This window comes from Drosophila montana, unplaced genomic scaffold, assembly GCF_035044405.1.
Source record: "Drosophila montana isolate Dmon_TW-CO22-7 unplaced genomic scaffold, ASM3504440v1 contig_3200_1, whole genome shotgun sequence".
Lineage (NCBI taxonomy): Eukaryota > Metazoa > Arthropoda > Insecta > Diptera > Drosophilidae > Drosophila > Drosophila montana.
In genome coordinates this window covers 6,378,581-6,405,892 of record NW_026998080.1, presented here as the reverse complement: position 1 = coordinate 6,405,892, position 27,312 = coordinate 6,378,581, and the positions used below count along the sequence as shown (strand labels likewise).

The window sequence follows — 27,312 nt, the reverse complement described above, 5'->3', positions numbered from 1 at the left end:
AATATATTTACAACTGACGAATGGGTTTGTGGCTTGGTGGTGTTTGATGGACGCATTTCTCATGCAATTCTGATTCTGCATTCTGGGGCTCTAATATGGGATGTGAGGACAAATACATATAGCTTGGAATGATGGCATGAAGACTCGGATTGTGCACAATGCGCTGGCAAATATTTTATGGAGGGTTTTAAATATTTTTGATTGATTTTTAATAAAAATTAAATTCCCGCATCGCGCCCAGAGGTATGCTATGAAATATGAATGGCTGTGTGCTTGACTGTGTGTGTGTGCGTGTATTTGTGTGTATTTTACTTTTAACAGCCATTTTGCATATATTGAATTTATTGTTATATCAGAACCAGCCTGACCCTTCAACCTGCACTTATTCAATTTATGGCAGCAAGTAAATTACATTTGTAATTGACTCTTCAATTTTTATTGTTGTTTGCCTATTGGTTGGATTTAATGATTACCCAACTGAAATTTCATGAGATTTTATAGTTGCTTTCACATTTATCAGATGAGCGGACATTTTAATTAAGGCCAGCGCAAAATGAAGCGTGTGTATGGATTATTAATTATATTTTTGGACACACATGAGATATATATATATTATTATATAACTTTTACTTTAAGGGACTTTACCAAACTCTCTCAACTTCATAACATATACACATATATGTGTTTATTTTGTAATGAGTTGACCCATTCACAGGGGACTAGAGTGTGGGGGGAGTTCTTAAACAAACAGAGCCGCATTTATTGGGAGCAGGTAATTACTGTTTTTTTTTTGGGGAAATAGTTTGTGTTTGTTTTGGAAACTTTGCTTGTGGTTGTGTGACGGAGAAAACTACTTAGGACTTAGCCAGTGGCCTAAATTTGAAAGGAGTGTACGTGGGCGTGTGTCCAGTGTGTTTAGATTAGATAAAATTAAGAGCTAGTTGAGTAAGTTAATCGGAATTCAATTGGAAACGCAACGCAAATGCAGCTCAAACGTTAAATAAGTGAAAAATAAAAATATTTTGTACGTATTTTTTTATATTTTTTTTTTTTTTTGTCGTTGAAAGCATTTAGTATAGATTAAGTATGGAATTTGAATAAATATAATTATAGTAATAATTATTTGTAATAGATTTTTGTTTGATTGTTGTTATTTGTTGCTATTACCGTCGGCGGCTTTTTCAATATGTATGCGTATATCACAGTTGCCTAGATCTGAATTAAGTTTTGTTATTGAATTCAATTGATGTTTTTGCCATTTCGTTAGATTTTGTTTAATTTTGTTGTTGATGTTTTTGTTGTTGTTATGTTGAATGAAACATTAGGTTTGTTATATATGGTTAATGGTCAAAAGACGAGAGAGAACAGAAAAATATCAATAATTTTATATTGTTGTTGGCAAGTGTTTGGTTTGGTGTTTAGAATATTAAAAAGAAATGCATTTTTACACTTAGATTAGATTTAGGTGCTTGCGTTAAATTTCTAAAAAAATTAACAGCTAAAACTTTGGGAATTTGAAGTCTCAATATTTGACTTTTGATGTATTTTTGCCCATATTCACTCCAAATTCCCGCATTGTAAAAAGCATTTATCCGCACTGTACATCTGCAACATTTTCTATTTGTTTCTTTTTTCGTTTTGCTTTTGATTTTGTGTGCAAATTTTCCAATTCGATTTGTAAAAATTTTCCAGCAATAATTTGCTTTTTTTCCATGGACTGTTATGCCAATTTATGAGATCAAATCTCCGTGCCCATATGTACAAGGCGGGGGTCGTAAAAAGTCAACCAACATAAAGCGCAAAATAACCAAACAAAATAATGATAAATACAAATATGTTTGTGAGATGGTCGTAAATTGTTGTAGTCAAGGGCAAAGCACAAAACGACACACGAATTCAACAGATAAACAAAAACAAACTCAAAAGCGACGTAAATAAAAAAAAAAAATAAAAGAAAAACATTTGTGAAGGCAAATGCCAGGGCAACAAACACAAACAAAACCAAAAATTAAAAACACAACAAAACTAGACATACACACACTTAAGGGTCAAGGGTTGAGGACCAGACTGACACTAACACAAGGAGTACAAACACACACACACACACACAAGCACACACACAAACACAAACACACAATGACAAAGCATTAAAACCTAAACACTAAGACGAAGTTTAAGCAGCATTCAAGTGGTATTTGGTTGTGGCCAGTGGCTGACCGTGCAACAGTTGCAGGACGGGAGATTCGGGCTACTCACCAATGCTTGTGTCATACGCATGCAAATATTCCGAGGTCATGAACTGTGAGACCAGCGAACTTTTTCCCACCGCCGGACCGCCAAGCATCAGAACTCTGCAAACGGATTAAATTCAAGTTGAGTGGCAAACTCTGTAGTTGTTCTTAGTGCCGGATTTACCTGTAGGGTCCATTGCCCGGATTAGAGGTGCTGCTCTCACGACTGGAGGCCAGCGAGGTGCGTGCCGATTGGGAAGTGGGCGCAGGCAGCTGTTGTTGTCCCTGTTGCAGCTGCTGTTGTTGCTGCTGCTGCTGCTGCTGCTGCTGGGCGGTCAGGTGCTCCGTGCTGGAGTTGGAGCTGGCGACGCTGTTGTTGGAGCGACTGCGTCGGCTCTTTAGCGAATCGCCGCGATTTACAACGCCTTTGCCGGTGATGGAAAAGTGACGTAGTCTGTAGTACTCCTCCTCGACGCCAGTATTGGGCATGGAGGCGACGCTATATTGTGCGGCGGTATTAAAGCATGAGACGAGCTTCTTTAATAAATGCAGCTGCAGCACTTACCGTGATCTCTGCTGGGGCAGACATAGCTGATTGGGGCGTCCGGAGGCGCGACTGCCGGGCATCTTCACCGACTGCGAGCGGCTGTGATGTGGTGAGCCATAGCTGCAATTGTCAAGCGCGTTAATAAAAAAATAAATATTCCTGCTTTACTATGCGAAATGAAATTTTTAAATCTAAAAATCAGTTTGCTGCAGCTGAAATGCTGCAATTGACAGCAGCCGAAACCCAATTTGAGCGGAATGTAGCAACATTTAAGCGTTAATTGGAATACGCCTTAACAACAGACACGCGCACACACGCCCGCACACCCATACACACCCGCACAGCTGTATCGAAGTGCATGTGCGGCTTGGCCTTGGCAACAGTTGCACGCACTTTTGTTAACTTGGCTTTCAAATGTGCACGGCAGGTGGTATTCTGGATCTGAGTCCCTGGCTTGTGCAACCCGTTAACCACAAGTTGTCCGCACCAGTTAAGCCCCAATTTCGATTAGTGCCGCAAAGTTGCATTCACCGTGCTGCAAACCTTCCACATGGGATTCGAAATGTGCTTGTAAATGCAATCTCATGAATTGATTCAACGGCAATTTAGTTTATTTGCTGCTGCTTTAAATGTATATCAACTATGCTTATATTTGAACCTTTTTCGTATATATATATATTAAAGCTTTTCTATGATTTAGATAGTAGGACTTAAGAGATGCAGATATCCTCCTAAGTTCTTAGGCTACTCGACAAGTAAATTGCTTTGTTAGGGCGGACATTTCGGATTCCGTAAAGCGGCTGGATTATGTCTTCTTAATATGTAAGGCCTTAAGATTTCATTGATAGACGTCATAGTCAGGTCTTTTGAACTTGCTATGCACACTACAAAATCAAAATGTCAAGTTTTCAAATCACTCTTTACATAATGAGCTTCATGATTTAAAGGTTAAATCGAATCTATAAAAGTATGCCCTTGGCAAAGACATTACAATATCTATTCCCTGCCTGCTCGTTTTTTTTCTTTTATAACTTTTTGAAGGGCACATCAACACGTGAACTGTCATTAAACTGGGCAACAGATCGTATACGTTATATGTGAATTTAGAATTCATCGTTTTTGATATTCGAAATAAATAAATTTGAAATCAGCTGCAGCCCATCAAATGCAGTGGAAGGCCGCATTTTATAAACATATATATTTTAACATACAACATTTTAATAGCCTTGCTTTATTTGATTTGCCTGGGTATTCAAGTTTAAAAGGAATTTGTTGCCATGTTTATGGCTGTGGCATAAAATGCAATCTTCAATAGATGGCTTTGGCGTTCTCAAAGACTTACCGCATTTCAAAGTCGCGCAGCTCCTCAATTGTCAGGGTATTGGTTACATCCAACAGCTGTCGCATGTTCTCATCGCGTTTGTGTTGTTGCTGTTGCTGTTGCTGCTGCTGTTGTTGTTGTTGTTGTTGTTGCTGCTGTTGCTGGGAGTAGCCATGCCCCTGCACCTGGTGATGATGGTGATGATGATGATGATGCAGTTGTCCGGCATGCGGCGGATGTGCCAGCTGCTGTGAGTGCCGCTTACGCGCATTCAGCTCCTTGCCCTGCTCCACGCTGATAAAATCCCCCTCATTTTTGATCAGCAATGTTTCGACCGTATTGTCCATGCTGAGGGATGGCTGTATTGGGGAGGGGGAACAAGAAGAGAGGATTTACTTTAAGCGGATTCTTATAATTCAATGAGCAGCCCCTTTTGCCCGGCCACTTCTACGCTTTCTTCAATTAGCATTGAATGGGGCTCTTAAAATATTTTTTAGCATTTGGCTTTATATTGTGGAAATTCTATTCAGTCCTTCGTCCATTGCTGTTTGAGTGGCTCAAGGCTGTGCTCCACTTAGCTGGAGTGCCTCAGTCCAAGCTGTACAATAACTTTTCGCCTTATCTACACCTTGAAGCGTGCCAGTTGCAACTGCCTCAAGGCATCGCGTGCTGCCTGCTGGCAAAAAAACTGACGCTCAGCATTTTGCCAATTGGTGTCGAGGCGAAATACTTTTTTAAACTTTAGCAACAACTAAATGAATAGGGTCAAAAGCAGGCGAATAAATTTACACCACAGGAAAACCTCAAAATTTCATGTTTTCCGGTTCGTTTTTCGACCCTACATCATTAAATTTTGTTAGCTATTGACATGCATTTTAAGCTCAGCTGAGCAAAATTACAAGTGGAAATTACTAAGAATATTTGTCTGGCTTTATGAGAAGTGCCACTTTAATCTGCAGAAGAACTCGTAAATATACGCGAATAAACAAGCAGAACGCATAAATTTTGAACAAATTGAAAATTTTTCAACAAATTTACGCAAGCAACAAAAGTTTTACCATAAATTACAGGCTGGGTTAGGCCTCCACCTGTAAAGACGAAGCACCGACTGCCTGAATGACACACATGGTAAACACGGTAAAGACTTGAGTATTTATTCAGTAAATGTTGAAATTAATTTTGTATACTTTATTGGCTCGCATGACAAAAACATTTTTTCCACTTGCCCAATTAATGCACACATGAGTGTGTGCGTGTTACACCTTTGGTTGTGCTGCCACGCGACTTGCCGCCTATATACATACATATGAAAGTTACACCCCCTCGTGCCGCAGCAAATGCCTCAAGTGGACGCAACTTTTTGGACAAACGTACACGGGGGAGCAGTTTGCGGGTGCAATCGCCCGCAGCTCGCAGTCCTTGATGGAGACATCAATTTTTATGATGCCGACGCGGCGTATGCGTAATTTTGCGACATGTGCCGAACACACACAAGACCGAAAGAGATATATGCTAATTAAAACTTGACTTGTGTTGTTAATTAACTCGCGCTCTAGAAGTTTTGTTTTTTTTTTGTTTTTCTCTTGGCCACCCGCTTATATTTGTCGGCCGTCATACGCCCCGTTGTGCCGAGCAGCTCTGAATGTGCTCGTGAGTGCAGTCACGTAGCTGGAAAGCCTCAAAAAACAAATTTATTTAGCTATATGCGAGTGTGAATGCGTATTTATGCAAAATTGTGCTTTGGTTATTTTAGAATAATTAAAAACAAATCAAATAAGTTATGTATTCATCTTCAATTAAAGACTCTATTGATTGCGCTAACTATTTCGCAAAGTTTATTTAAATCGAAGTTGTTTTTTTATCAATCACGTAAATCGCCAAAAAAAATAAACAAATTCAGGTTCATGCGCTGCTATGAATTTATCTTCTAGTTGAACAAATTCGATATGAATATGAAAAAAACGTATATAGTATACTAGCGGGTATACCTCGGCCTCGCCCGTGGTACGTATAAAATAAATTTATCTAAAAATCTTGGAAAATGAGTTTAAAGCCGATCGGACAATAATTCTAATAAGTTTCCTAAATTGCTGAAACATGTATTCATTAAGTTCTTATGTAGAGCTGTGAATATAAGTTTGAAGCAAATCGGGCAAAAACTCAAAACCAGAATAATGTTTCTAGATTTAGATGCCAAGTTGATCTATAGGCAAAATCATTGGTGTGTATGTATGCGTGTGTGTGTGGGCGTGTGTGTGTTAGTGTATGCAGGCATCTATGTATGCATGTTTGTTTCTAATACCAAAATTTAAATAAAACGAGTTTCCACCAAGTGCTCTACTCCTCGATTCTCAAGAATTGAAGTGGGCTCTGCAGTTTTTCATGCTTAGCTAGCAGTGTTGTGTTTTTTGTTGTTGTTGTTTTTGTGTGTATGTACATTTACATGTATGTAAGTATGTTTGTATGTATGTATGTATGTATCTATGTATGAATGTATGTATGTAGGTATGTATGTATGTATGTAGGTATGTATGTATGTATGTATGTATGTATGTATGCATGTTAATACAGTGAAAATTTCAGCTTCCTAGCTCTTACGGTACGAGCTGTGCCTTGCTCACCAATCAGTCAGTCAGTCAGTCAGTCATCCATTCAGTCAGTCAGTCAGGACAAACAGTTTTATATATAGAGATTGACAAGCTTTTTAGGAAGTTTGAAATTATGAATCATGAATGTTTGATTGGCAAATTTAGCGAAAATAATTAGAATTTTTGCAACTGCTTCAAATGTTGTTTTAAGCCAAATATGTCAGACATGAAAATTATTTTAATTCGATCAAAAAACTGTCTAAAAAGCTCGTGTAGAGTATTTGTTAGTGGAGTAAACTCAACCATGGTTTGGTTTCTTTGTTTTTCTCTGCAGAGAGTGTGTTTCCCATCAATTCACAATTGGCCATTAGTCGAACGCTGCGAACAGAGTGTGAGGAACATATGTAGCGGTTTTTAAATAGACAAATTAATGAAATTCGTGCCCAAAAATGAACTAATAAAAAATGCGAAAAATTGCGTCTGACGTTTTTGTAGCGTTTCGTTCCGGCCAACATGGCGCATGAATATGTTTGTTAGTTTAACAGAACTCAAATGGATCTCATTTGTTTATTAAGTGTTCGCTGCATATCTCTAATGTTTATGCAGTTTTTCGAGCTATGCAATATACATTTATAATTTAATGCAAATGCCATAAAAAGTATGGACTTCTTAAGGGCCAAGTGTTGTTTGGGCAGACAAAATATGCCGAATGTATGCATAATTTTATTGCCCGCGTTGTCGGCGTCTGCCAGCGCTCATTTCACACCTCCATGTGCCAGCCTTACCCCGTACCACCCATTGCCACGCCCTTTTGTATATTTTTTGCATGCATTAACATGTCGACGTTTAAAAATACATTTAGTTTGCTTTGAATGTGTATAAAAATAATCTCGCACTCTCTGGCCTGCTCCATGCCAGGCAAATCACTTGCGTTTCATTATAATGGCGCTTTTCTCTATGTTCAATCGCGTGAATAATTCGATGCTGGCGAACATTAAAAATACAACAATTTTTAGCTAAAGATTGCATTTGCTTGGCAACGAACTGTTGGGCGGGGCGGAGGGGGAGTATGTGTCTAAAACGGTTGGTCATTGAAAACAGCTGCCACATGCTGGCCGTAGGCTCTTTAAAATTGTGCAAACTTCTGCTGCAATCATTAAACCATATCGATTTGTACGTAGTATTTGAATGGAGTACGACAAACGCGTTTGATTTTGACCAAGCAAAGCAAAGATTGCACAGTTAACTCAGCTTGCGTTAAAACTAATTGGGAATTATAAGCCCAAAGTAGATCAGCGTAAAGTTGAGTTAAAGGACGCATGCTTAAGGTATTCGTAGCTGAAAGCTTTAAGCAATTTTTTTGTGTTTCAGAAGCCAGAAGCATATGAATAGATCAACATTGTTATTGCTGAGATATTTGCCGTTTTGCTGTTAATAATTAACTTAATTGTTATTGGCGCTATTGTTACAATTTCCCATTCCCCATTCCCGATTACACTGCGTGTGCGCTATTTCAGTTGATTACATATGGTTATTAACAACGCTGTGGGGAATTTCTCATACGGTTTTATTGTAATTTTGTTGGCCAAGCGCCAGATGCCCGTCGCAAGGGTGCAAAGTCTGTGCAAAATCACGCTTTTTAAAGGTGCGTGTTGGCCGCAACCCAATTGAACTGATCAGTTCATCTCGCCCGCTAGCCCATTGCATCTGAACTCGCCTCCAGTTGCTGCAGCTCAACTATTCGTGTTTTGCTTAAACATTTCCGTGTGCTGCTATGTGTCTATTTTCAGATGCTGAACAATGGAGTACATGGCATATAGATACAAAAGTATCTTGTATCTTGCATCTATATGCATGCATATGTGTGCGCTTATTTATAGCCGTAGTTTATTTATGGAACTGCAAAAAACTGCAGCAAAACGCAGCTGCAACGCACTGCAATTGGGGTCAATGGATTCCAAGCCAAGTCGCAGCGTCGCAGCAGGAAAACGCAACGTATTCAGTTGCACTCGCAGGCCGAGCGGGGCACTTGGCCAGGGCAGCGCATTTATCAGTTAATTAATGACACTTACAAGACACTTGGAACTCGGCTAACATACTGCCCCCAAAAAAAGCCCAACAATGCTGTTCCCAGCACAAACAAATCGATGGAAATCAGGTAAGAGTGCTATAAACAAAAGTGCTGCACCAGCAGATACCCCGTGTCGAGATTTCAAGTGAGATATGTACAGCTAAGCTTTCTATATGTAAGCAAAAGGTGATTCGTTCCTTAGCTCTAAAAGTTAAAGTCGCTTTAATAGACCAACAGCATTCTATAAATATTTTAAATGTATATAAAGCTAATTGCAAATAGATTTGACCTGCGTGTTATTTACATTAATTATTTCTCAGCCTGTTACAATTTATTTGCATATTTTGATTATACCTGTTTTATTCATTTTAAATGGGCACAGGGTATAACAACATGCGAATGTTTAATTAAGGATAATTAATTCACACATATACCAACTATTAAACTGAACGCCAGCTGCTGGCTGCCAACTGGCGCTAAAAAGAGAAATTGCTGAAATTAAGTATACGCCAGCGACATTAAGTATACGCCTCGTCTAACGGGCCAAGTAAACTGAGTGGCGGCGGCCTGTGAACTTATTCTTTTCTTTTATTTTTCAGCCATGTCTGTGGCTATAATTAGCCGTAATTCGTGCGCGGCCTTGACAAATGTGCCAAAAAAACCAAAACCAAAAAAAAAATATGAAAAGTAAACAAAAACTGCGGTCAGCCAAGTCAATAGCCGCGTTTTAAGAGGCAGCATAATATGTTACCATTTGGCCATATTAATTGCTATCACTTATATAATTTGAATACACGGGGTTAAAAATGTTGACCCGTAAATTGTTTGATTGACCTCTATCGGAATTTGCTTTGATATCTAATATGCGAGCAATGAACCCAAGTGGAAATTTCGCGTGCCTTCCAGTTGCCATGTGAATAATTGAGCACCATCTTGTGGCCCACTAGCTACACCTGCCCCAGGGCCAGTTGGCCTTTTTTGGAGTGGAATCAAATTTAAATAATAATCTCATTAAATATTCAATTAAATGCGAGAAAGGCACGTTGTCTTTCTGAGGATCTGACGTACTTCAAGCTGTGCAGCCATTAGTCGAGGCTCCTTTTAAGCTGAAGGACACTCAACGTGTGCACAACGGCTGGCAGGGGGGGAGGGGGGCGGAGGGTTGGGACGGGCGACTGTTCTCTGAATTGAGTTGCCAAATGCATTCATGTGGGCGACTTTGGCGTTAGCCTTAAACGTTACCTGTTTGCGACAGCAAGGCCTAAACACAAATGCATTTGCACGTTAACACTTTGTTTAGCCTTCCGCCCCCCAGCCCCTGCGCCTCCAGTTGCTTCAATGTAAAATCAATAGACAAGCAACAAAAACAAAAGCTGCAGCTAAGCGAAAATGTTATTTGCCTGTTTTTGATATATTCAACGTGTTTTCAAACGTGTGGCCAGGATGGGAGCGTGCGAGTGTGAGGGGCAGCAAGTGCAGGAAACTTGCCGCAAAACATTTGTTGTTTACATAGCATGTGTGTGTGTATGTGTGTCGGTGTGTGTGTGTGTGGGGTGGGGCAGCAGATAGTGACCACCCAGGCTGCATTCGTTTCAGTTGCAGTTGCTAATAATTCGTTTTCGACCAGTCCAACAATGGGTTGGCCGTTGTTATGATTTGCAAGGATTGCGCAACAAAGCAAAATACTAGATTCGCAAACTTTGTGCGTAGCTAGAACAGTTGACAAAGATGTCGCTTGCATAAACTACTAAGAAATATCAATTTCTTCGAATAATATTCAATTTCTCTTTCCAGAGAAAGTGCTCGAAAGCGGTTTTCAACTGCAATCAAAATATCAGCTAGACACAAAGTTAAATAGGCACCCGCTCACCCTTTGTTTTTGATTTCACAACAGCTTTTTTTATAGCAAATTCTACGAAATGACCGTGTCGGATACTATATGAAATAATTGCGTTGTTTTGGAAAATTTCTTATGAGCACGCTGCATATTGTAAATTGTATCTTGTTTTTTTTTTTTTTTCGTGTTTTTGCTTTATTAACTGAACAATAGACAGAGGGCACCTTATTACAGGATGTCTGAGTCTCTATAATAGAGTATAATGTGGATATATAATGGCATATATATGTATGCCCCGCAGTCAGCTGTTCGTGTCATGTTTGCTTTTGCTATAATTATAAGTAATTTTCCGTTATTTTTCTCCTACTTATGTTTATCTGTATATACATGGAAAGAAACTCTGATATCATACATGTTTTTCCCCTGGGCGTATTAAAGAACGAACTACTCACACGCCGCCTTACAATGAAATCGTAAAAAGTTCATAAATCAAAACAAGTCGTGAGCAAGGAGGTGCGACAACTCGGACAGCTTGGACATCGTTTTCGCCTCAGTCTCTCGGTCTCAGTCTGGGAATGGATTACATATGCTTCATGTTTTTATTTTGCAAGTAAATAAATATGCATGTAAAATACTTGTGTATATTGTATCTATAGGAATCGGACAACCTGTGCCTTGGCATGATTCCATTTTCATTTGTTGCTGATTCTGGTAGTTTATTTTGACAGCTGTCATCGCACGGCGTGAGTTGTGGAATATGTTGCATAAATGAATTAACAAATAGTAAAGCGGCAACAATTCAATTGAAAATGATATATGATATTTACAAGCACATTTATGGCATGGGAACAGATTTAAAAGATTTTCAAAACGATTAAACAGCTTGGAAAGTTGTTCTTCTCGGAACTTGAGATGGGACTTTGAAAGATATTAAAGATACAATGAAAAAGTTTTTATAAGAATTACTGTCACAAGTTCCATAATTGACAATTTATGAGATTGAAAGTATTTTAAATCAAATTGATGAAGAATTTAAAAGCTTTTTTGGAACTTTATGTAACTTTATGTAAAGAAAATTCCTTAAAAATGTCATGATGGTTCTTTGAAGTTATAAAACCAAAAGAATTGTGATGATGTTTTCTAGGCATCAAACTAAAGTTGTGGAATATTGAGTTTAGCTCAACGTAAATGTAAAGGCTTCAATTTTCACACACTCAAAAAAACCCAGGAATTTCATTTAATTAGGTATTTGATCTTTGTTATCAGCTTGTGTTCATTGGACCAGTAAAGTCAATTGCCTGGGAAATCTATTTGGAGGAGCCCTCAATTTGATTGTTAAGCTAATTAACTTTTGCCAGCTGACCTCGACTTCACTCGCACGGCCATTTGATTACAAACGCTCCCCAGTGCCCACTTTCTTCCAGTACTTTGGGGCATCGGCGCCAGATTGTCAAATTGACGTCATATAATAAATCAGCATATCGGTATCGATATTGATATAGGCGCCATAAACTGGGCAACAGCTCATTGCCAAACAATGAACTGCGCGCTATATCCTATCCCTATCTTATCTGATGGCCTGTTGATGTACTGCATCAGTCATGGTCGAAATCAATAAACTCGACTGGAAACATTTTTGATACACCTACCTCCTTGTAGCGCTTCGATAGGCTGCGGCAGATGCGCTTATAGAAGGGCGCCATTTTAGTTGTACTTTTTTCACTTAGAATCGATTCGGAAATGTGGAACAATTAAGATTATAATTCTTTGTGATAGTCTTTAATCGGGGTTTTTGGTTTCAGTGGATGAACACGGATTTAAAGTTTACATGTCTGGCAGACTTTCAGGAGAGGTTCGCGGCACATAAACGCACTTGATAAAACAATATTTTTCGACACTTGACGCTGCTGCTTGTATATTTAAAGTACTTTGAGATATTCTTGTGAATTTTCAGCTAAGAACTTTTTGTGTTTTTTACGCAGTGGTTAATATCGTATTTTGTATTTTTTTTACGGATTGTTGCTTGGATGCTGTGTTGCTCTCTGGCGGATCGTAAACATTTGAATGACTCGATCCGCCAACGGTGCGAGGCTTTTTATGAGCTGCCACAAGGCACGGCAACAAAGCAGAGAGCTTGTGAGAGATAGCGATAAGAGAGGAAGAGAGAGAGTGTGTGTGAGCGAGAGAGAGTGCGCGCGCAGCTAGAAGCGGAAATGAGGCACAAAGAGAGCCAGACAGACAGACAGACGAAGAGGCAGACAGCGAGATATATGTACATATATAGTATGTATATATGAAGAGGATGGAGGGGTACTTACTTGTTGTACAACGATTGTGGCACGGGGAAGCTTGCAGACGGCGGCTGCCTCTAAGGGATTTGCAGTCACATTAATGGCGCCCGCACTCGAACCTGAACCCGGTAGTGAATCCTCCAGTGCCTGAGCCTGCAGCTGCGTCTTCGATTTGGATTTGCTTTTGAAGGATCGTTTCCGTGTGGTATCTGTGGGACTAAGTGATGAGGATGCCAAAGATTCGCTGCCTGGACTATGCATATGCAGCATCTGCAAATTCAGCGTCGAGTTGGAGCCATGTTTGGGTGGTATCTGCTCAAATTTGTTAGCGATATCCTCGAACTTGTTGAGTTCGGCATAGGAATGATCGCTGGGCGAGGAGGATGACTTGGTCTGGGGATAGAACGCGTCCGATTGTGGCACATACTGCTGATTCTCGCGTATGGTTGTGTGTATAACGGAATCTGGTCGTATGCGCTTGGAGTTCTTTCGGGAGGGTGGACGCTCCCGCTCCCGCTCCCGGTCCCAATCCCGCTCATGATTAAGCTGATGCTGCTGCTGCTGCTGCTGCTGCTCCTGTTGGGTGAGACGTGAGTATTGCTGAAAGATGTCGGCGCTCAATTTGCGCTCGTAGACGGAACGATTCTCCGCCTCGTCCGAGTCGCTGCTGGTGCTGGCCGTTGCCGAGCTGGGCGCAAAGCATTCCCGCTGGATGCGCTCATAGTCGAGGGCCTCACGATCAAAGGGAAACATTGTACCGGCAGCGGCTGCGTCTCGTAGACAGCGTTCGCTGCTGCCGCTGGATGAGCTGGACGAATACTTGCGCTGCTGCGCAGAGGCCGAGGAAGAGGGTGACAGCTGCTGCTGGGATTGGCGCTGCTTTTGATTCTGGCAGCTGCCGAAGAAGTTGCCGTCCTTCATTGTTGGCGGCGCCGAGTTGATCTTGGCTATGGCGCCCGTTGAAGCCGAGGGCGTGGTGCGCTTGCGTTCACGCTTGGGACTGGTGCGGTTGCTGGACGAGGGAGAAACGCTGGGCGAGATGCGATTACGTGTGCTGCCACCGCTGCCGCCATTGGCGTTCATTATATCGCGCTCCCTGGCGCGCAGTTTCTTGTTGCGATTGGCCGCAGTGCGTTCCTCATGCGCCTCATCAGCCTCGACAGGAGGGGCTCCGCCCGTATAATAGGAGCTACTTGCTCTGCGCGCCTGCTGTGTGTCCTCCTTGAAGGTGAAGTGACTGCGGGCCTTCTCGCTGCTGCGCGCCGACTTTGGTGACTGCGGCGGATCGAAGGTAAAGTGCTCACGTCCACGTGTGGGCGGCGGCGCCGTGCTGGGCTGACGCGACGACACAAGCAGCGGGGTTGTTGATGACGGCTCCCCCGTCAATATGGACAAACAGGATTCCTGGCTCTGGCGTGTGCATTTGTGTGCGTGGGTGTATGCAAATGAGCGAAAGGCAGAGCAAGAGACGGCAACAGCCTTCGGCGTACTCACCTCGGTACTGTCCTGGAGATTCATGTCGGGTCGCGGGGGATAGTGTGAGCAGCTCGTTAGTTCCAATTCAGTGCCGCCTGCCTCATGTTCCGAATCGATTTGTATGGCCGTGAGCAGAGGCTCCTCCAGCGAACTGAACAGCGGCTCGCTGTGGCCAGAATTGTCGCCTGGTGGACAAAAGGACAAGCCAAACGTAAACCATTGTGATTAGTTGATTAATTAAAATGGCCGTCAATCAATCAATCAATGCAGTCTGACTACCTACCCAAGTCCAGGGAATCGCAGGTCTCCGAGGTGTCCGTGTGCGTCACATTGGTGATGAGTGTGCAGGCCGAGTCCGTGGATGTGTTGATGGTCGTATCCGGAATGGAGGCCGATGAAGTGCCCATCACAACCAGCTATGCAAAAAGTTTAATTACAGTATACTTAAAACAAACAATAGGAGAAAATAAAATCAAAATAGGGCTTCAAATTCAATATAACTACTCGCAATTTAGTTAAAGTCAACTTAACTCAACTCCTAATCCTATCGATAAAAGCTAGTTTTCTGTTAATCAAAGTTGTCAGTTGGTATTGAAAACCTTCACATCTGTTGCCTTTCAATATTCGTATCGCCTTTCTATGCGATTCTCATGAATTCAAGTAACGCTTACAGGCTTTGAATATTGTTAGTTATATATTATGTTGTGCGATTGTTTTCTGCTGTGGACATAAAAATAAACTCAGAAACGAAACAGGGTATATCCCAAAGGAAAAGACTCTCCCTGTCCTCCTTCTTGATCGTTGTTTACTCACCTTGGGCACTCCAGAGACGCCCATTGAATGCATGGCCGTTGCGCCACTCACCGAGTTGTGATAGGCGCTGGAGACGGCATTCATGGGCAAACTGTTGAGTGGTGTGGAGGAAGTGGATGAATTGATCTTGTTCTTGATGCTGCGCCCGCTCTTGAAGTACAATCGACGGAGAGCCGTTGCCGTTGAGGAGCCCGAAGCGCTGAATCCATCATTGTCCGAGCCGCTTGAGTTGCTGCCGCCCGAGAGGATGCCTATGCCGTTTAACTGGGCAGCAGCCCGCACAGCTGTGGGCGTTGATGGCTTCGACGTAGCCCTGGACGTGGTCGTAGACGTAGCTGTTGCTGTGCAAGTTGAATTAGCAGCATTCACAGTGGACATAGGTGCCGTTGTGGGCGTGGATCGGTTAGCAGGACGCGTCATGGAGACAGCTCTATTGTTAGTGCGTGGCGAGGCATTGGAACTGAAACTGGACGTGGTTTGCTTGCCGCCAGCTGGTTTGGATGATGTCTTCTCGCTGGACTGTTGGCCCAGCGTAAGTGCCATCATCGCCGCGGACCGAGTGCTCATGTAGCAGGTGGGCAAAGGCTTGGGTTTGTTGTTGTTGTTGTTGCTGCTATTGTTAGTGGTGCTCTTTGTGGCCGTTGCATTGCCCTGTGCTGCATGTGAAAGGGATATTGTCATGGCTGACGATAAAACGAAGAAAAATGTAAGATTAAAAATTCTTTGCCTTAACACGAAGGGATAAAAGCTTCAAGGTTTTATTAAAGTTTAAAGCTTGACAAACTGATGCCCTTGCATTGATCGCTTACATAACTCAAAAGTTGTCTTTAGGCCTTAAACTTAAAGACTGAATGAGATTTAATTGACAGCTGGTTGCATTCTATGTGCACATGACAGCTTTAGGATTTACTTAAAGCTCAAAGCTCGACTAACTGACACATGCGTCCTGATCGATTGGATAACTTTAAAGAAAAGTAAAGTTAGATTATAATATATGCTTTTAATAATACTTTGTCCTAAGATGAAGATATAAAAGCTTCGAGATTTGCGATAAGCTCAAAGCTCGACTAACTGTCACAGTTGTCTTGATCGTTTAGATAACTTAAAAGTTGTCTTAAGACTTTAAAGTTCAAGTTCGACTGAATAATATTTTATTGAAAACTTGCTAGATTCCATGTGCACATGTCAGCTTTAAGCTTTACTTAAAGCTCGACTAACTGACAACCCAAAGGCTTGCTCCACTGTTTATATTAATTAAAGCTTTGAAAAACTGTTTACTTTAATGTCATTGTGATTTAAAGTGTTTTACTAATTAAAATCGACACCTGCTCATTCTATGGACGTTTAGCTGCAATGCTTGATTATATGAGAAATCGCGCGCTCTAAATCAACAAAGAAAATCGATAAACTGTAGCGTGACACGCACCTTAATCACCCACACATTTAATGGGTAAATGACTCATGTGCTGTTGGCAATTTGGGGTTGGGGTTTGGGGACGCCTAGCTCTCAGGGTACTTTACCGTTACGCGCCAGGAAACGCCACCCCGCCGAACTCAACCTGTGCAATTTGGCACGTAAACAGAATCGAGATTTCGAGGAAAACAAAACAAAACAAAACAAAAACATAGAATAAGGCATTGAGCTAGATATGCACATAAAAATAATATCGTACAATCAAATTCCACAAATAATTGACTGAAAGATTCGTCTAACGTATGTCTGGATATCATTCGAACTTGTTGTTGTTGTCGATTTGGTTGTTTACCTGTAGCTGTGTATATCTACCTGAGCTGAACGCGCTGCTCTATGAAATTGCCCGTTAGTTTCGAAGGCTATACAATTCGCAAAATATCGATGGCAAAATAGCTGAAAATAACAACGGAAGCAACTGTGTATGTGGCATGCAATGCTATACAACATACAACCTATCCCCGCCCCTCGCACAATGGATAAGGAGACTTTGACCCAAAAATTGGCAACATGTCGAATCTTTTCATATGTCGCGCCCCGTCGAGAAAAAGCATTACGAGCCAGTTCATGCAGCAGGCTTCCAGCTTTATGTACGCAAAATGTCACTGAAAGTGTGTCAACCATTGCGGCAGGAATATGTCAAAAGATGTGTGTGTGAAAGGGGGGAAAATGCGGACTGCGAACACTGTCTATAAAGAAAATCTGGCGGAAAATTGGGTTAACTTGAAAGCAAAAACAAAGCTTACCTTGACCACGACTCCTGGAGGTGGGGGAAGCGCTCGCTGTGGTCGTCGTCGTTGCGGCTGCTGCTGCTGCTGCTGAGGGCGCAGCTGTTATAGGTGTTGTAGGCGTGGCATTGGGCGGTGCGCTGCTGTCGCGAAAGATGGGTGAGCCGGGTACATAGCGCTCAGGCTGTAAAAACATAAAAGTCCTTAATGACAATTCTTATAAGCAAACTGATCAGAGATAAGATAAGACAGCAACCAGCTATGAAAAGTAAAAGGCAGTTGGCCTGTTCTATGTAAATAAAGAAAGCACAGCCCTTATCAGCAGGCGCTGACTGATAAGATATGACCCTCCAGCTACAATAGAATCCATTAGTTTAAATGCCAAACGGCACTTGGCCAACAATTTTGGCCTGCAATCGAGCCATCTACTGCCATGTGTCAGTTTCAGTCATACTCCAGACCCAAAGCCGTTAACATTATCAACTGTCAATACCGAGAACCGATTGAAGTGCTGCAGAAGACAACTTGAGATGCGAAAAGCCTCATTGATTTTGGCATTTTATGTCATTTGCTGTGCAGCTCAAACGCACGGTTCGTATCGTGATTATAATGATATGGTTGTGTGTCATAAGTATTTCTCGTATGTGTATATTGCGGCCAATTCAAGACTATTCGGTTTCCACTTAACTAAATTAGCTGGTTTTATTTCGAAACTTGTCTACTCAGTATTCCGAATTTATGACAGCCAAGAAAAATCAGGTAAATTTCAAGCGCTTTTCTACTTGGCTGGCACGCTCTCTGGCTAATTCTGCAAGAGACCTACACGCGATTCCAAGAACTTTGCTCTGCTGACGTATTTCAAATATAGGTATTATACATATATATGTATGTACATATGTATACATATACAATGTTAATGTCTTTGAGTATATGCAGTTGAGTCTTTTAACCATAAACATGTACAGTATATAATAACCAATCTCTAGTTCAGCTGTCGACGCCACTCTCCAGTGACCGCATTTAATTTATTGATTGCTACACAAAAGATGATACGAATCATTTCTCGAAGATCTCACGTTATAACGCATTATTTTTAGATCTTGCATAACCGTGAGACCAAATCGATTGATTTTGATCACGTCTATTGGATTCATCAAAAGTACAGCAAGATGAAAATTATATGATAGATAATGAATGTTAAGAGCAACTATTCTGATCGTATCATACTTATGTAAGCAAAGGCAACTGTGATATGAAATATTTACCTAACATTGTTTAACCATTTCAATTATTTACCTATTGATTCCATTGATAATGACAAACGTGTAGCTGACTTTTATGAATTCTAATTTTGATCACAAAGCCCTCCAATATCATCGTCTATTTATCTACTGTAAATATTGTACTAACTAATTGATTTTATTATACCATGCACATTGGCCTGAGCACACTGTGCGTTGAGTTAATTTTGATCTGTTTGGGTGCTGGGATTTCGCACGAATGAATGACGAGTATTTTATGACTGATTCGCGAATACGGGGAACTGAAGCGTGCCGATGGATTTTGTTTTATGCAGAAATCGTGCAGTGCAAATGTTTTAAAAATAATCTTTAATTTTGAGCGCTAATTTTCTTGTCTATACACAGATTTTACGATGAAATTGTGAATCTGTAAAAGGCCTATTAAAAGAGCACAGCTCATTATTTTGATTGCCCCTAAATGAGTTGGTGGGGCAAGCCGTTGGAGGAGGAGGCGACTGCCACAGCTGTGCCAGCTGTTAGACAATCAGTTGATGTAAATGCACAGGGTCGTTGTTGGGGTCTGGGAGCGAGCCGAGAGATCTTTCGCCTGAGGTTTTTTAATGACGCCCTTCCCAAGGGCATTGTTACTTTCTTATGAAAGATGCAACTGTTTTGGCAAAAGGTTCTTCCGGCTTTATAAACTATACATGCATTATTAAAGTAGCAACTCATTGAATTGAGAATGCACTGGGTCTTACTAGTTAAACTATGGCTGTTCAACTTTTTCTACACTCTAACTAAAGTCCCAAGACACAAATTTACAAAAAGTTACTGAAAAATATTTGTATGTACATAATCTTCTTAATTTGTTAAAGCAAATAAATTCATAATTATAATTTTGAAATAATTAATGTTTCTTTCAAGTCTTTCGAGATCTTTCTTATCGAGATTAATGTTAGATCAGGCCGACTCTTATATTCATATTTATGTACATACATACATGTGTATGTGTCTCAAGCTTAAGATAAAATCAGGTCTGCTCTTCAAGTAATACATATGTATGTATGTATGTATATCCGCTAGGGTATTTAAGCTTCGGCAACGTGTAATTAACTGTACTAAATTTTTTTTCAATATTTTTTGACTATTTTTATGAAGCACCAAAGTCTCGTGTCATGAAATCAGTTTTTACAAATGCTAGCCATTGGCTGTGCCTGTTGCTATTCTTGTTACTCGTTGTTGTTGTTGCTGTTGTTTTTGTTGTTGTCTATTGACGTCATTGTTATTACACAAAACGCATATAGAGTATAGAGAAGTATAGATGTGTGGATACATGTCGAGGACGCTGTCGTGCCACTTGGCAAATAGACAGAAAGTCTCGTTGCCAAAATTCTCACTTTAATGCAATTAATTTGAATAAAAACAACAAAAAGAATAGATTTTGGGTTTTTAATAGAATTTCATGTGTGTTGTTGCTTCTGTTGTTGTTTTGTTGCGTTGCCTATAAATAAATTCTAAGAAAAGCACAGCAACATCATCATCATTATCATCATCATCATCATGTTGATCAGTTTTATCATGTTCATCAGCGGCCACAGAAAGCGAAAGGCAACGTCATGACCTCGTTCAATATTTGTGAGTTGCGTACTTTTTCGTATATTTTCTATAGTTTCTATATAGTTTTTATTTATGGACTTTTGGACTTGCAGCTCTCGAGTGCTATGTCTGCAGCTATTTGCTCGGCCAGAGCGATGCCACCTGCCTGACGAACGCGAGCGCCGTGCGCGCCCTCAACTGCACCAAGAAGTATTGCCTCACGGTGCGGCAAGAAGCGATTGTGAGTATCATACAATGTCGTGCAACTTCACTTGTGGCAAGCAGTGGCAAGCACAGCAGCCACCCACCCAAAAAGCCATAATCCTGCCAGCAAACTAGACTCGTATATTTCCAGCTTAACTTCTTTTAGCCGCAGCTGGCTGATTGCTTTGCAACAAAGTGGCAACTGCACACGAGTCGCCGATTTTTGGTGCTTTTCTTTCTCTTTTCTTTCATTTTGTATGGTATGGTATATATGTACATATGCAACAGCTAAAAGTTCGGTGGGGCAACTTTGTTGCTAAATGTGGCAAAAACGGAAGTTTTTGCTCGACAAATTAGCGAAAAACACGTATCCAGTGAAGCTTTTAAGCCAAGCTCTTGAATACGCACACGCACACCCACAATCACACACACACAAACACACACGCACACCCCCAGGCAATATAATTGAATATATGATGGGCACTGGGCACATGTGGCGTATGAGTAATAAGTGCCTGAAACTCACATCATTTTGAGTGCCATTTTAAATTACATTTATGTGCATTTCATTCTGTGCATTTCAATGTGACTTTCACGTCAAAGGATAAAAGGAGAGTATATTAATTTTGTTACAAAGCAAAAAAAAAAAAGAGAGTGTAAAAATTGCGCAGAAAATTCTCTTCAGATTTCAAAGTAACCACTTTACAAAAGAGCATATTAATAAAAACCTTTGAGCGCAAAGGAGCCAGTTACATCGAAGTTAATTTACTGTCAGAATGAAGTCTTTTTTTTTTTTTAAATAATTGCTATAAATATTGTCACTGGATAAAGCCTTAAGCTTTAAGGAAAAGTTATCAACAATAGTTAAGAAATGAAAGTATTCTTTATTACCAAATGTTTAGTTTGCTGCAGAGTAAAAAGCAGTCGGTCATAGTCTTATGATTTTCTGTTAATTTTGAATAGGAAATTTATGCAGCAATTGCCATGGAAATAGGGAGACGTAGCTGCAAGCTGCTGAATGAGGCACAAAGCTGCAATTCGCAATAAAAAACTTGGCTCACAAATGGTTAACTCAAGCACCCCATCCATCATAAATAAAGCTGAGTTTCCGGAAAAGCTGTGATTCTGCTGCTGATGAAGTGCTTGGCTGGGTGACAAAAGCATGTACTACTCCACAATATTTTTTCTTCAGTACAGGCCAGTTGAAGTACTCAAGCTCTAGGTCTATAAGGATTGTTTTTGCACAGGAATGCAAATAAGACTAGAATTGGGAAGTTGTTTTTTTTTTGTTGACGTTGAAGCTTTTCTGCTTTAATTTCCACGGCCACAAGAGAAAATCAAGCCAAGAGCTGCGCTGAAAAGTGGAGTGCATAAAAAGTCCATTACCATAATTTAATGGAAAGCCAAAAAGGCGTATAAAAGCCACAAAAGCCGATTCGAGCAGAGCGTCACACGCAACATCAAGGCATACGCATCTGCTAACCCCAAACTCCCCATCCACACACACTCCATAATATAGGGCTTTAACTTTGTCTTCTATTTGGTATCGTCACACTTTCGCATTTATTTTTTTCTCTTTTTTTACCATGGGCTGGATAAACATTTGCCGGCGCTTCATTAGTCGACAAGCCTTGAACTCTTTGTTATTGAATTTACCGGATCAAAGGAGCATTGAGCCAGCGGGAAATGAACTAAAAGTTACTTTGTATGAGGCACAAAGAGCACTGCACCATCTGCTGCTTCTCACTTCCAGACTAAATGGCCCATTGATGCTCTGGCATAATGCAATTAAAACTTTATCTTCACTGGGTCTGCTTTAATGATGAATAAGACAAGTAAATTGAGGCTGCGACTTTACTGGGTTAACAAGAGCTCGTAATGTTAACTAGTTTCCGCTCCAGCCATAGGAAAACTTATGATAGTTAAATTATTATTAATAATTGATCCAAAAGCTTAACCCTGGCATGTTCAGATTAATCTGATGCTTAAGCTTAAAGCCTTTCGATTTCCAGGGCCTTCAGTTACAATATTCAAGCTTCCGCTTTTAAGTCGAGCTTAAATGTTTCGTTTGAACTTTAAGAGTGAACCAAGTGCTTAGCGTGCCACAGTTTATGTTCTTTTCAACATTAAGCTGAAGTTCAGAAGTGGCATAAAAATCGAAAGACAATTTAAAATCAAAAAATGTGAAAAATTGCAAACACGCAGCTGAACAAACTTTGAATATTGCGTCTGGAACATCTTTGGGAACATTTTGAAAAATTGCTGGAGTAACTTTTTCTTATGCTCCTCCTTCTTATTTTTTTCTTCCTCATATGTCGCCGCTAGCAAAATGGAAACAAAGTCATGTCCTTTCTACGTGACTGTCAGGATAAGCCGGTTGTGAGTATGGGGTTTGGATTGGAATGGGAGATCAACTGATAGACAGATTGCGTCTGGAGCAAAAATAAAATTTACGCACTTTGCAGATACTGAATGGAGTTAAAACGGATTCCTCCTTCCGCACCTACTACCGCTCCTGCCAGCAGAATCTCTGCAATGGCCACAACGGACGCGTGTACAACTCGAGTGGCGGAGGCGGCGGCGGCGGTGGAGCGGGCGGATCGGCTGGTGGCAATCACAATGCCATTATACCTGGCAAAAATGGTTGCCTAGGAGCCGGGGCAGACATCCTTTGGCTGCTGCCGATGTTGTTGCTGCTGCTGCTGCTCTGTGACTGTAATTAGCATAAAATGGATGCTTTTGAATATGGCAAAAGGAACAAGACAGATTCTTATCCTAATGTCTCCCAGAGATGAAAATAAAATGCCGCCAGCAGCCAATTAAAACGCATTTAGCAGCTGTCTGTGCAAACGGTGGGAAGGTGAGGGTAGCACCGATTCCTTAGCAGGCTGAAAAAAGTTTGACAGTTGGGGAGGTCATCGGGTTCAGCCTCCCAACTAAACTTCCGCTGGAGCCGCCCACATGTTGACCGCAATTCAAGTATGTCAGCAGGGACGGACACAGGGACGGGGCCTTCAATTGTTAGCTCATTAAAATAAAATTAAATACGCGTTAAAAGCAAACATAAATTCCAGCTAATAGCCACATTTTTGGTCGCTGTCATGATTTGACGACATTTTTATGTCAATTTCTGGCGTACCAAATGCAAAAACAACAAAGTTGTTGTCAAGTTGAAAACTGACATAGAAAAACAGGCAGGCGAATATGAAAATCAACACAGGCCAGCAGCCAGAATACGTATCCTTTTAATTGCCCAAAAATTAACTCTAATTCATTGTTGACTCGATTGTTGGCTGTTGGCTTTAGCTACTGCCAAGAAGTTCTACTCAACTCCAGAGCTCCGACCAAGGACTCTAGTTTCAAGACCTCTCAACTAAACAAATAACTACAGGGTTAAGGGGTATATTTTCATTTATGCTTGAACAAAGTTAATTAAAATGCGCTGAGAAAATACGTTAAGTAATTGAAATCGATTAAAAACTAAGGCGCCTCTCACAACTTTATGGTAGTAAGTAGGGCGATTCCCTCTACAAGAAAGAAAAATCAAAACTTCTTGACAGCAAAGTGCTTTAGTGTGTGTGCGTGTGAGTGTGTGTGTGTGTTTGTGTGTTGACTTAACGCATTTAAGTTTCCATGAGTTAAATTGTAAAATGCTTGTCAGTTGTCGTTGTCGTTGTCGCTGACATTTGACGTTGCTTTTGCTCCCTTGACATGCTTTTGGCGCTTTGGAAATGCACGAAAAATGTTTGCATGGCAAACAAATCGCTATGTATACACCCACCCACCTCCTGCCGCCCACCCACGTCATGCGCTCAAACTGTGACATGAAAACAACAAAAAACAAGCGAAAAGAACAACAAATCTCGCGCCACGCCCCATTCCTGTTTTTGAGTTTTGCAGGGGTCAGACAGCAATTGCAATTTGGGATAGAAAATGGCCAGCAACAAGCGTCGCGCCGCATATAACATTTTCCGATATTCAATCAAAGAACTGGCATTCAACGCATCTCCATAAACTGCATGATCCGTTTTGGCCAATTACAGCAAAGGCAATCATTGGAAAAAAAGAACACAAACTTGACTAGTTTGTCATCAGAAAATCCAAATATATGCACAGATGAAAATTGCTCAATGAATTCAGCATATATCTTCAATTACAGCTCTTCGTGTACCCAAGCAATCAATCATCTAATCAATCATGTTAGTATTAAGTACAATCAAATATATTGGAGCTATAAATAATGCTTGGACACGTATGCAGTTATTTGTTATTATTTCCCAGTCAAGGACCAGACAAGCTGCATATACACAACAAAAAGTTAAACAATAATTATGGTCTTTATTTCATTTCCTTTTTTTTTGTGGCCCCAATATGTGACTTAACTACGCCTCAATAACCGCAGCTCTTAAGTATACACGCCCCGAAAGTCGAAAAACAATAATTGATAAATTATGAAGCATGAAACATAAAGGTACAAGTGTCTGGAAAATTCGATTTCATTTCATTGAGGAAGCAATTTACGTTCAACAAATATTGTCTTGTTCCCAATCCAAAGAGAAGGCCACGGCACAAAACCAGAAACGGGAATGTTCCTCAATATGTACTGCTGAAATTTCTGATGCCGAAAACATGAATATGAAGCACTTGACAGTTGCCAAAGCATTCAACAGCAAAAAATGACAATAAACAAGCCAGTCGAAATGCAGATTCAAGTCTAAATAACAATGCACGACTAGGATATACCCGCACTTTTGTTGAAAAAGAGTTTGATTGGATTTTGTAAAATATTTAAAAAATAGCTAGGCGAGTGTAAAAATATATAATTAAATTTAAAGAAATAAATACTTAATAATTACAAAAATAATAATATGCAGACTGTACAATACTCGACTGTGATATACCCCACACAGACTGGAAGCTAAATAAAATAATCTGTATATACCTTCAAGCCAAAAGGGATTTACTGGCACGCTCTTTCAATAATATTAATATTATAAAAAAATGATAATTTAGCTGAGGTGCAAACGCTTTTCACACTTCAAATCCCAACTAATTAACTGTCTTATCAATTTATTCTCGAGTGCTTATAATAAATTGTGTGCGGGCTGTATTCTTGGTAAAGTGAAGAGATAAAGATTTATTTTGCTTAAGTTAAAAAAGACCGGACGAACCGTGTGGGGTATTGATAAGCTAAAGTACATCACTTGAAAACAGCTGACAATTAACTGATAAGTGCCATAAAAAAAAAAGACTCCAATTCCATAACGACCGTCGGTTGATAAAAGTGTTTGATGAAAGTGTTTATAGTCGTAGCTCTGGTTATAGCCAACGCAGCCATCTCCATATCCTCGGGGGTGCAGTCCCTGGGCACTGTCCAAGGCGTCCAAGGACGCATCACGAATGGACAACCTGCTGCGGAGGGTCAATTCCCATACCAGGTGGGACTCAGTTTCCTCAGCGGGACCAGCGGGGAAACATATTTCTGTGGCGGCAGCATAATTGGCGATCAATGGGTTTTAACTGCCGCCCATTGCACGGATGAGTAAGTAGCCAAATGGCTGGCAGAAGCATCTAGTTAACAAAAGGATGCTTCAATTGCAGCGCCGTCAATGTGGTCATCTTCTACGGCTCCACGGTGCGCACGTCGGCCTTGCTTTACCAGGTTGCGATGAGCCCACAATTTGTGCAGCATCCGGATTACAGTGCCCGCCCGGTTAGCAATGACATCGCTTTGATCAACACGCCAGTGATTGCCTTTAGCGCCTATATCAACAAAGTCGAGCTGCCACCAATTTCCAGCAGGTACTCCACCTATGCTGGCCAGCAGGCTATTGCCTCCGGCTGGGGCTTAACCTCTCAGTGGAACTATGATATTTCAGATACGCTGCAATACAGCAACTTTGAGATTATATCTGTCGATGCCTGCCAGAAGTTCTATAGCGATATGGTTGCATCCAGCAAAGTCATCTGCATTGCCACGCCCAACAAGAAATCCACATGCAGCGGTGACTCGGGCGGCCCATTGGTGCACATCGACAGCGGCAAGCTGATTGGCGTCACCTCCTTCGGCTCCGTCTATGGCTGCGAGTACGGAGAACCATCTGGCTTTGCTCGGGTCACCAGTTATCTAGACTGGATCAAGGATACCACGGGTATATTCTATTAAATCTGTTAACTATGGTTGGGAATAACTGAATAAACTGCAATTCACTCGTATCTTATTATACCAAAACTCCGACCGGAATGACAAAGGCCACATTTTAGAAATTGCAATCATTTTTCTCAACTTCTTTTGTTGCAATAGCTCACCTTAAGCGTGTAATATACCCTTTACACCCTCGAGGTCAGAGTATTATGAGTAAAATATGCAAAGGGAATATGGGCCAACATTTGTATCACTTATTTTTTATTTATTTTTTGTTTTCCTTAGCGCTGCCCAGCCCCCTGTTGGGAGGAGGCGAGTCTGTGGCAAGTCAGAGGCTTTGGCTGTCTGCTTGAAAGGTGTGTGTGTGTGCCACATTATAAATTTCCTTCGTTTACCTTTCATTCCCGCGGCCAACCAGATATTAATGGCTGCGACTGACAGTCTTGTATGCCACGATATTACCAACCAGCTGTTGGGAGGGGGGAACAGAAAATTCCGTTCAATGACTGCGTCGACATTATTTCCATTATACCCATTTAGTTGTCGCTGCGTGCACTAAGCTTATCCATTGACGACAGCAATTTGCGGTCCTGCGGCGCAGCCTGGGCAGCTTGGGGCAGCTTGGGGCAACAGACGGACAATAGTTGGCTCTGTTTAATGCCCAATTGGCATTACAATGGCTGCTCGCGCAATTGAATTGGCTGCTTGCAGTGCATTGAACCTGCCCGTCCAGAACTCAATTGGCATTCCTC

At 41.0% G+C, this 27,312-nt stretch overlaps 3 protein-coding genes across 6 annotated transcripts in view; 2 read left to right on the top strand and 1 right to left on the bottom strand.

The window, feature by feature from the left end:
- The window catches only part of LOC135431325 (hormone receptor 4), a 48,028-nt gene that overhangs the window by 3,782 nt on the left and 16,934 nt on the right, over positions 1-27,312 (bottom strand). Inside the window, exons 3-12 of one of the 4 annotated variants that reach the window (XM_064686401.1) lie at positions 17,393-17,558; positions 15,176-15,858; positions 14,646-14,778; positions 14,381-14,547; positions 12,914-14,296; positions 4,121-4,458; positions 2,797-2,898; positions 2,416-2,730; positions 2,257-2,351; positions 1,168-1,215 (exon numbers count right to left, since the gene is read on the bottom strand). In XM_064686401.1, the coding sequence (XP_064542471.1) occupies positions 1,168-1,215; positions 2,257-2,351; positions 2,416-2,730; positions 2,797-2,898; positions 4,121-4,458; positions 12,914-14,296; positions 14,381-14,547; positions 14,646-14,778; positions 15,176-15,858; positions 17,393-17,558 (3,430 nt within the window). Of the gene's footprint in view, positions 1-1,167; positions 1,216-2,256; positions 2,352-2,415; positions 2,731-2,796; positions 2,899-4,120; positions 4,459-12,244; positions 12,644-12,913; positions 14,297-14,380; positions 14,548-14,645; positions 14,779-15,175; positions 15,859-17,392; positions 17,559-27,312 lie in introns of those variants that run through there. The other 3 variants (XM_064686402.1, XM_064686403.1, XM_064686404.1) reach the window with 3 other exon arrangements.
- Positions 17,811-23,244, top strand: LOC135431700 (uncharacterized). The gene is made up of 4 exons (XM_064686954.1): positions 17,811-17,965; positions 20,325-20,452; positions 22,741-22,794; positions 22,881-23,244. The coding sequence occupies exons 1-4, from the start codon at positions 17,905-17,907 to the stop codon at positions 23,136-23,138; spliced, it is 501 nt and encodes a 166-aa protein (XP_064543024.1). The 5' UTR covers positions 17,811-17,904; the 3' UTR covers positions 23,139-23,244.
- LOC135431594 (serine protease 1-like) lies at positions 25,707-26,621 on the top strand. Its single transcript, XM_064686807.1, has 2 exons — positions 25,707-25,957; positions 26,017-26,621. Exons 1-2 carry the CDS (start codon positions 25,707-25,709, stop codon positions 26,579-26,581), a joined length of 816 nt encoding a protein of 271 aa, XP_064542877.1. The 3' UTR covers positions 26,582-26,621.

Bases quoted from the DNA above. Each gene is read 5' to 3' on its own strand.
- LOC135431594 (XM_064686807.1), top strand. From the start codon at position 25,707: ATGAAAGTGTTTATAGTCGTAGCTCTGGTTATAGCCAACGCAGCCATC. The intron at 25,958-26,016 runs GTAAGTAGCCAA...CTTCAATTGCAG, and splicing joins GCCGCCCATTGCACGGATGA to CGCCGTCAATGTGGTCATCT.
- LOC135431700 (XM_064686954.1), top strand. From the start codon at position 17,905: ATGCGAAAAGCCTCATTGATTTTGGCATTTTATGTCATTTGCTGTGCA. The intron at 17,966-20,324 runs GTTCGTATCGTG...TTGGACTTGCAG, and splicing joins CTGTGCAGCTCAAACGCACG to CTCTCGAGTGCTATGTCTGC. The intron at 20,453-22,740 runs GTGAGTATCATA...TGTCGCCGCTAG, and splicing joins CGGTGCGGCAAGAAGCGATT to CAAAATGGAAACAAAGTCAT.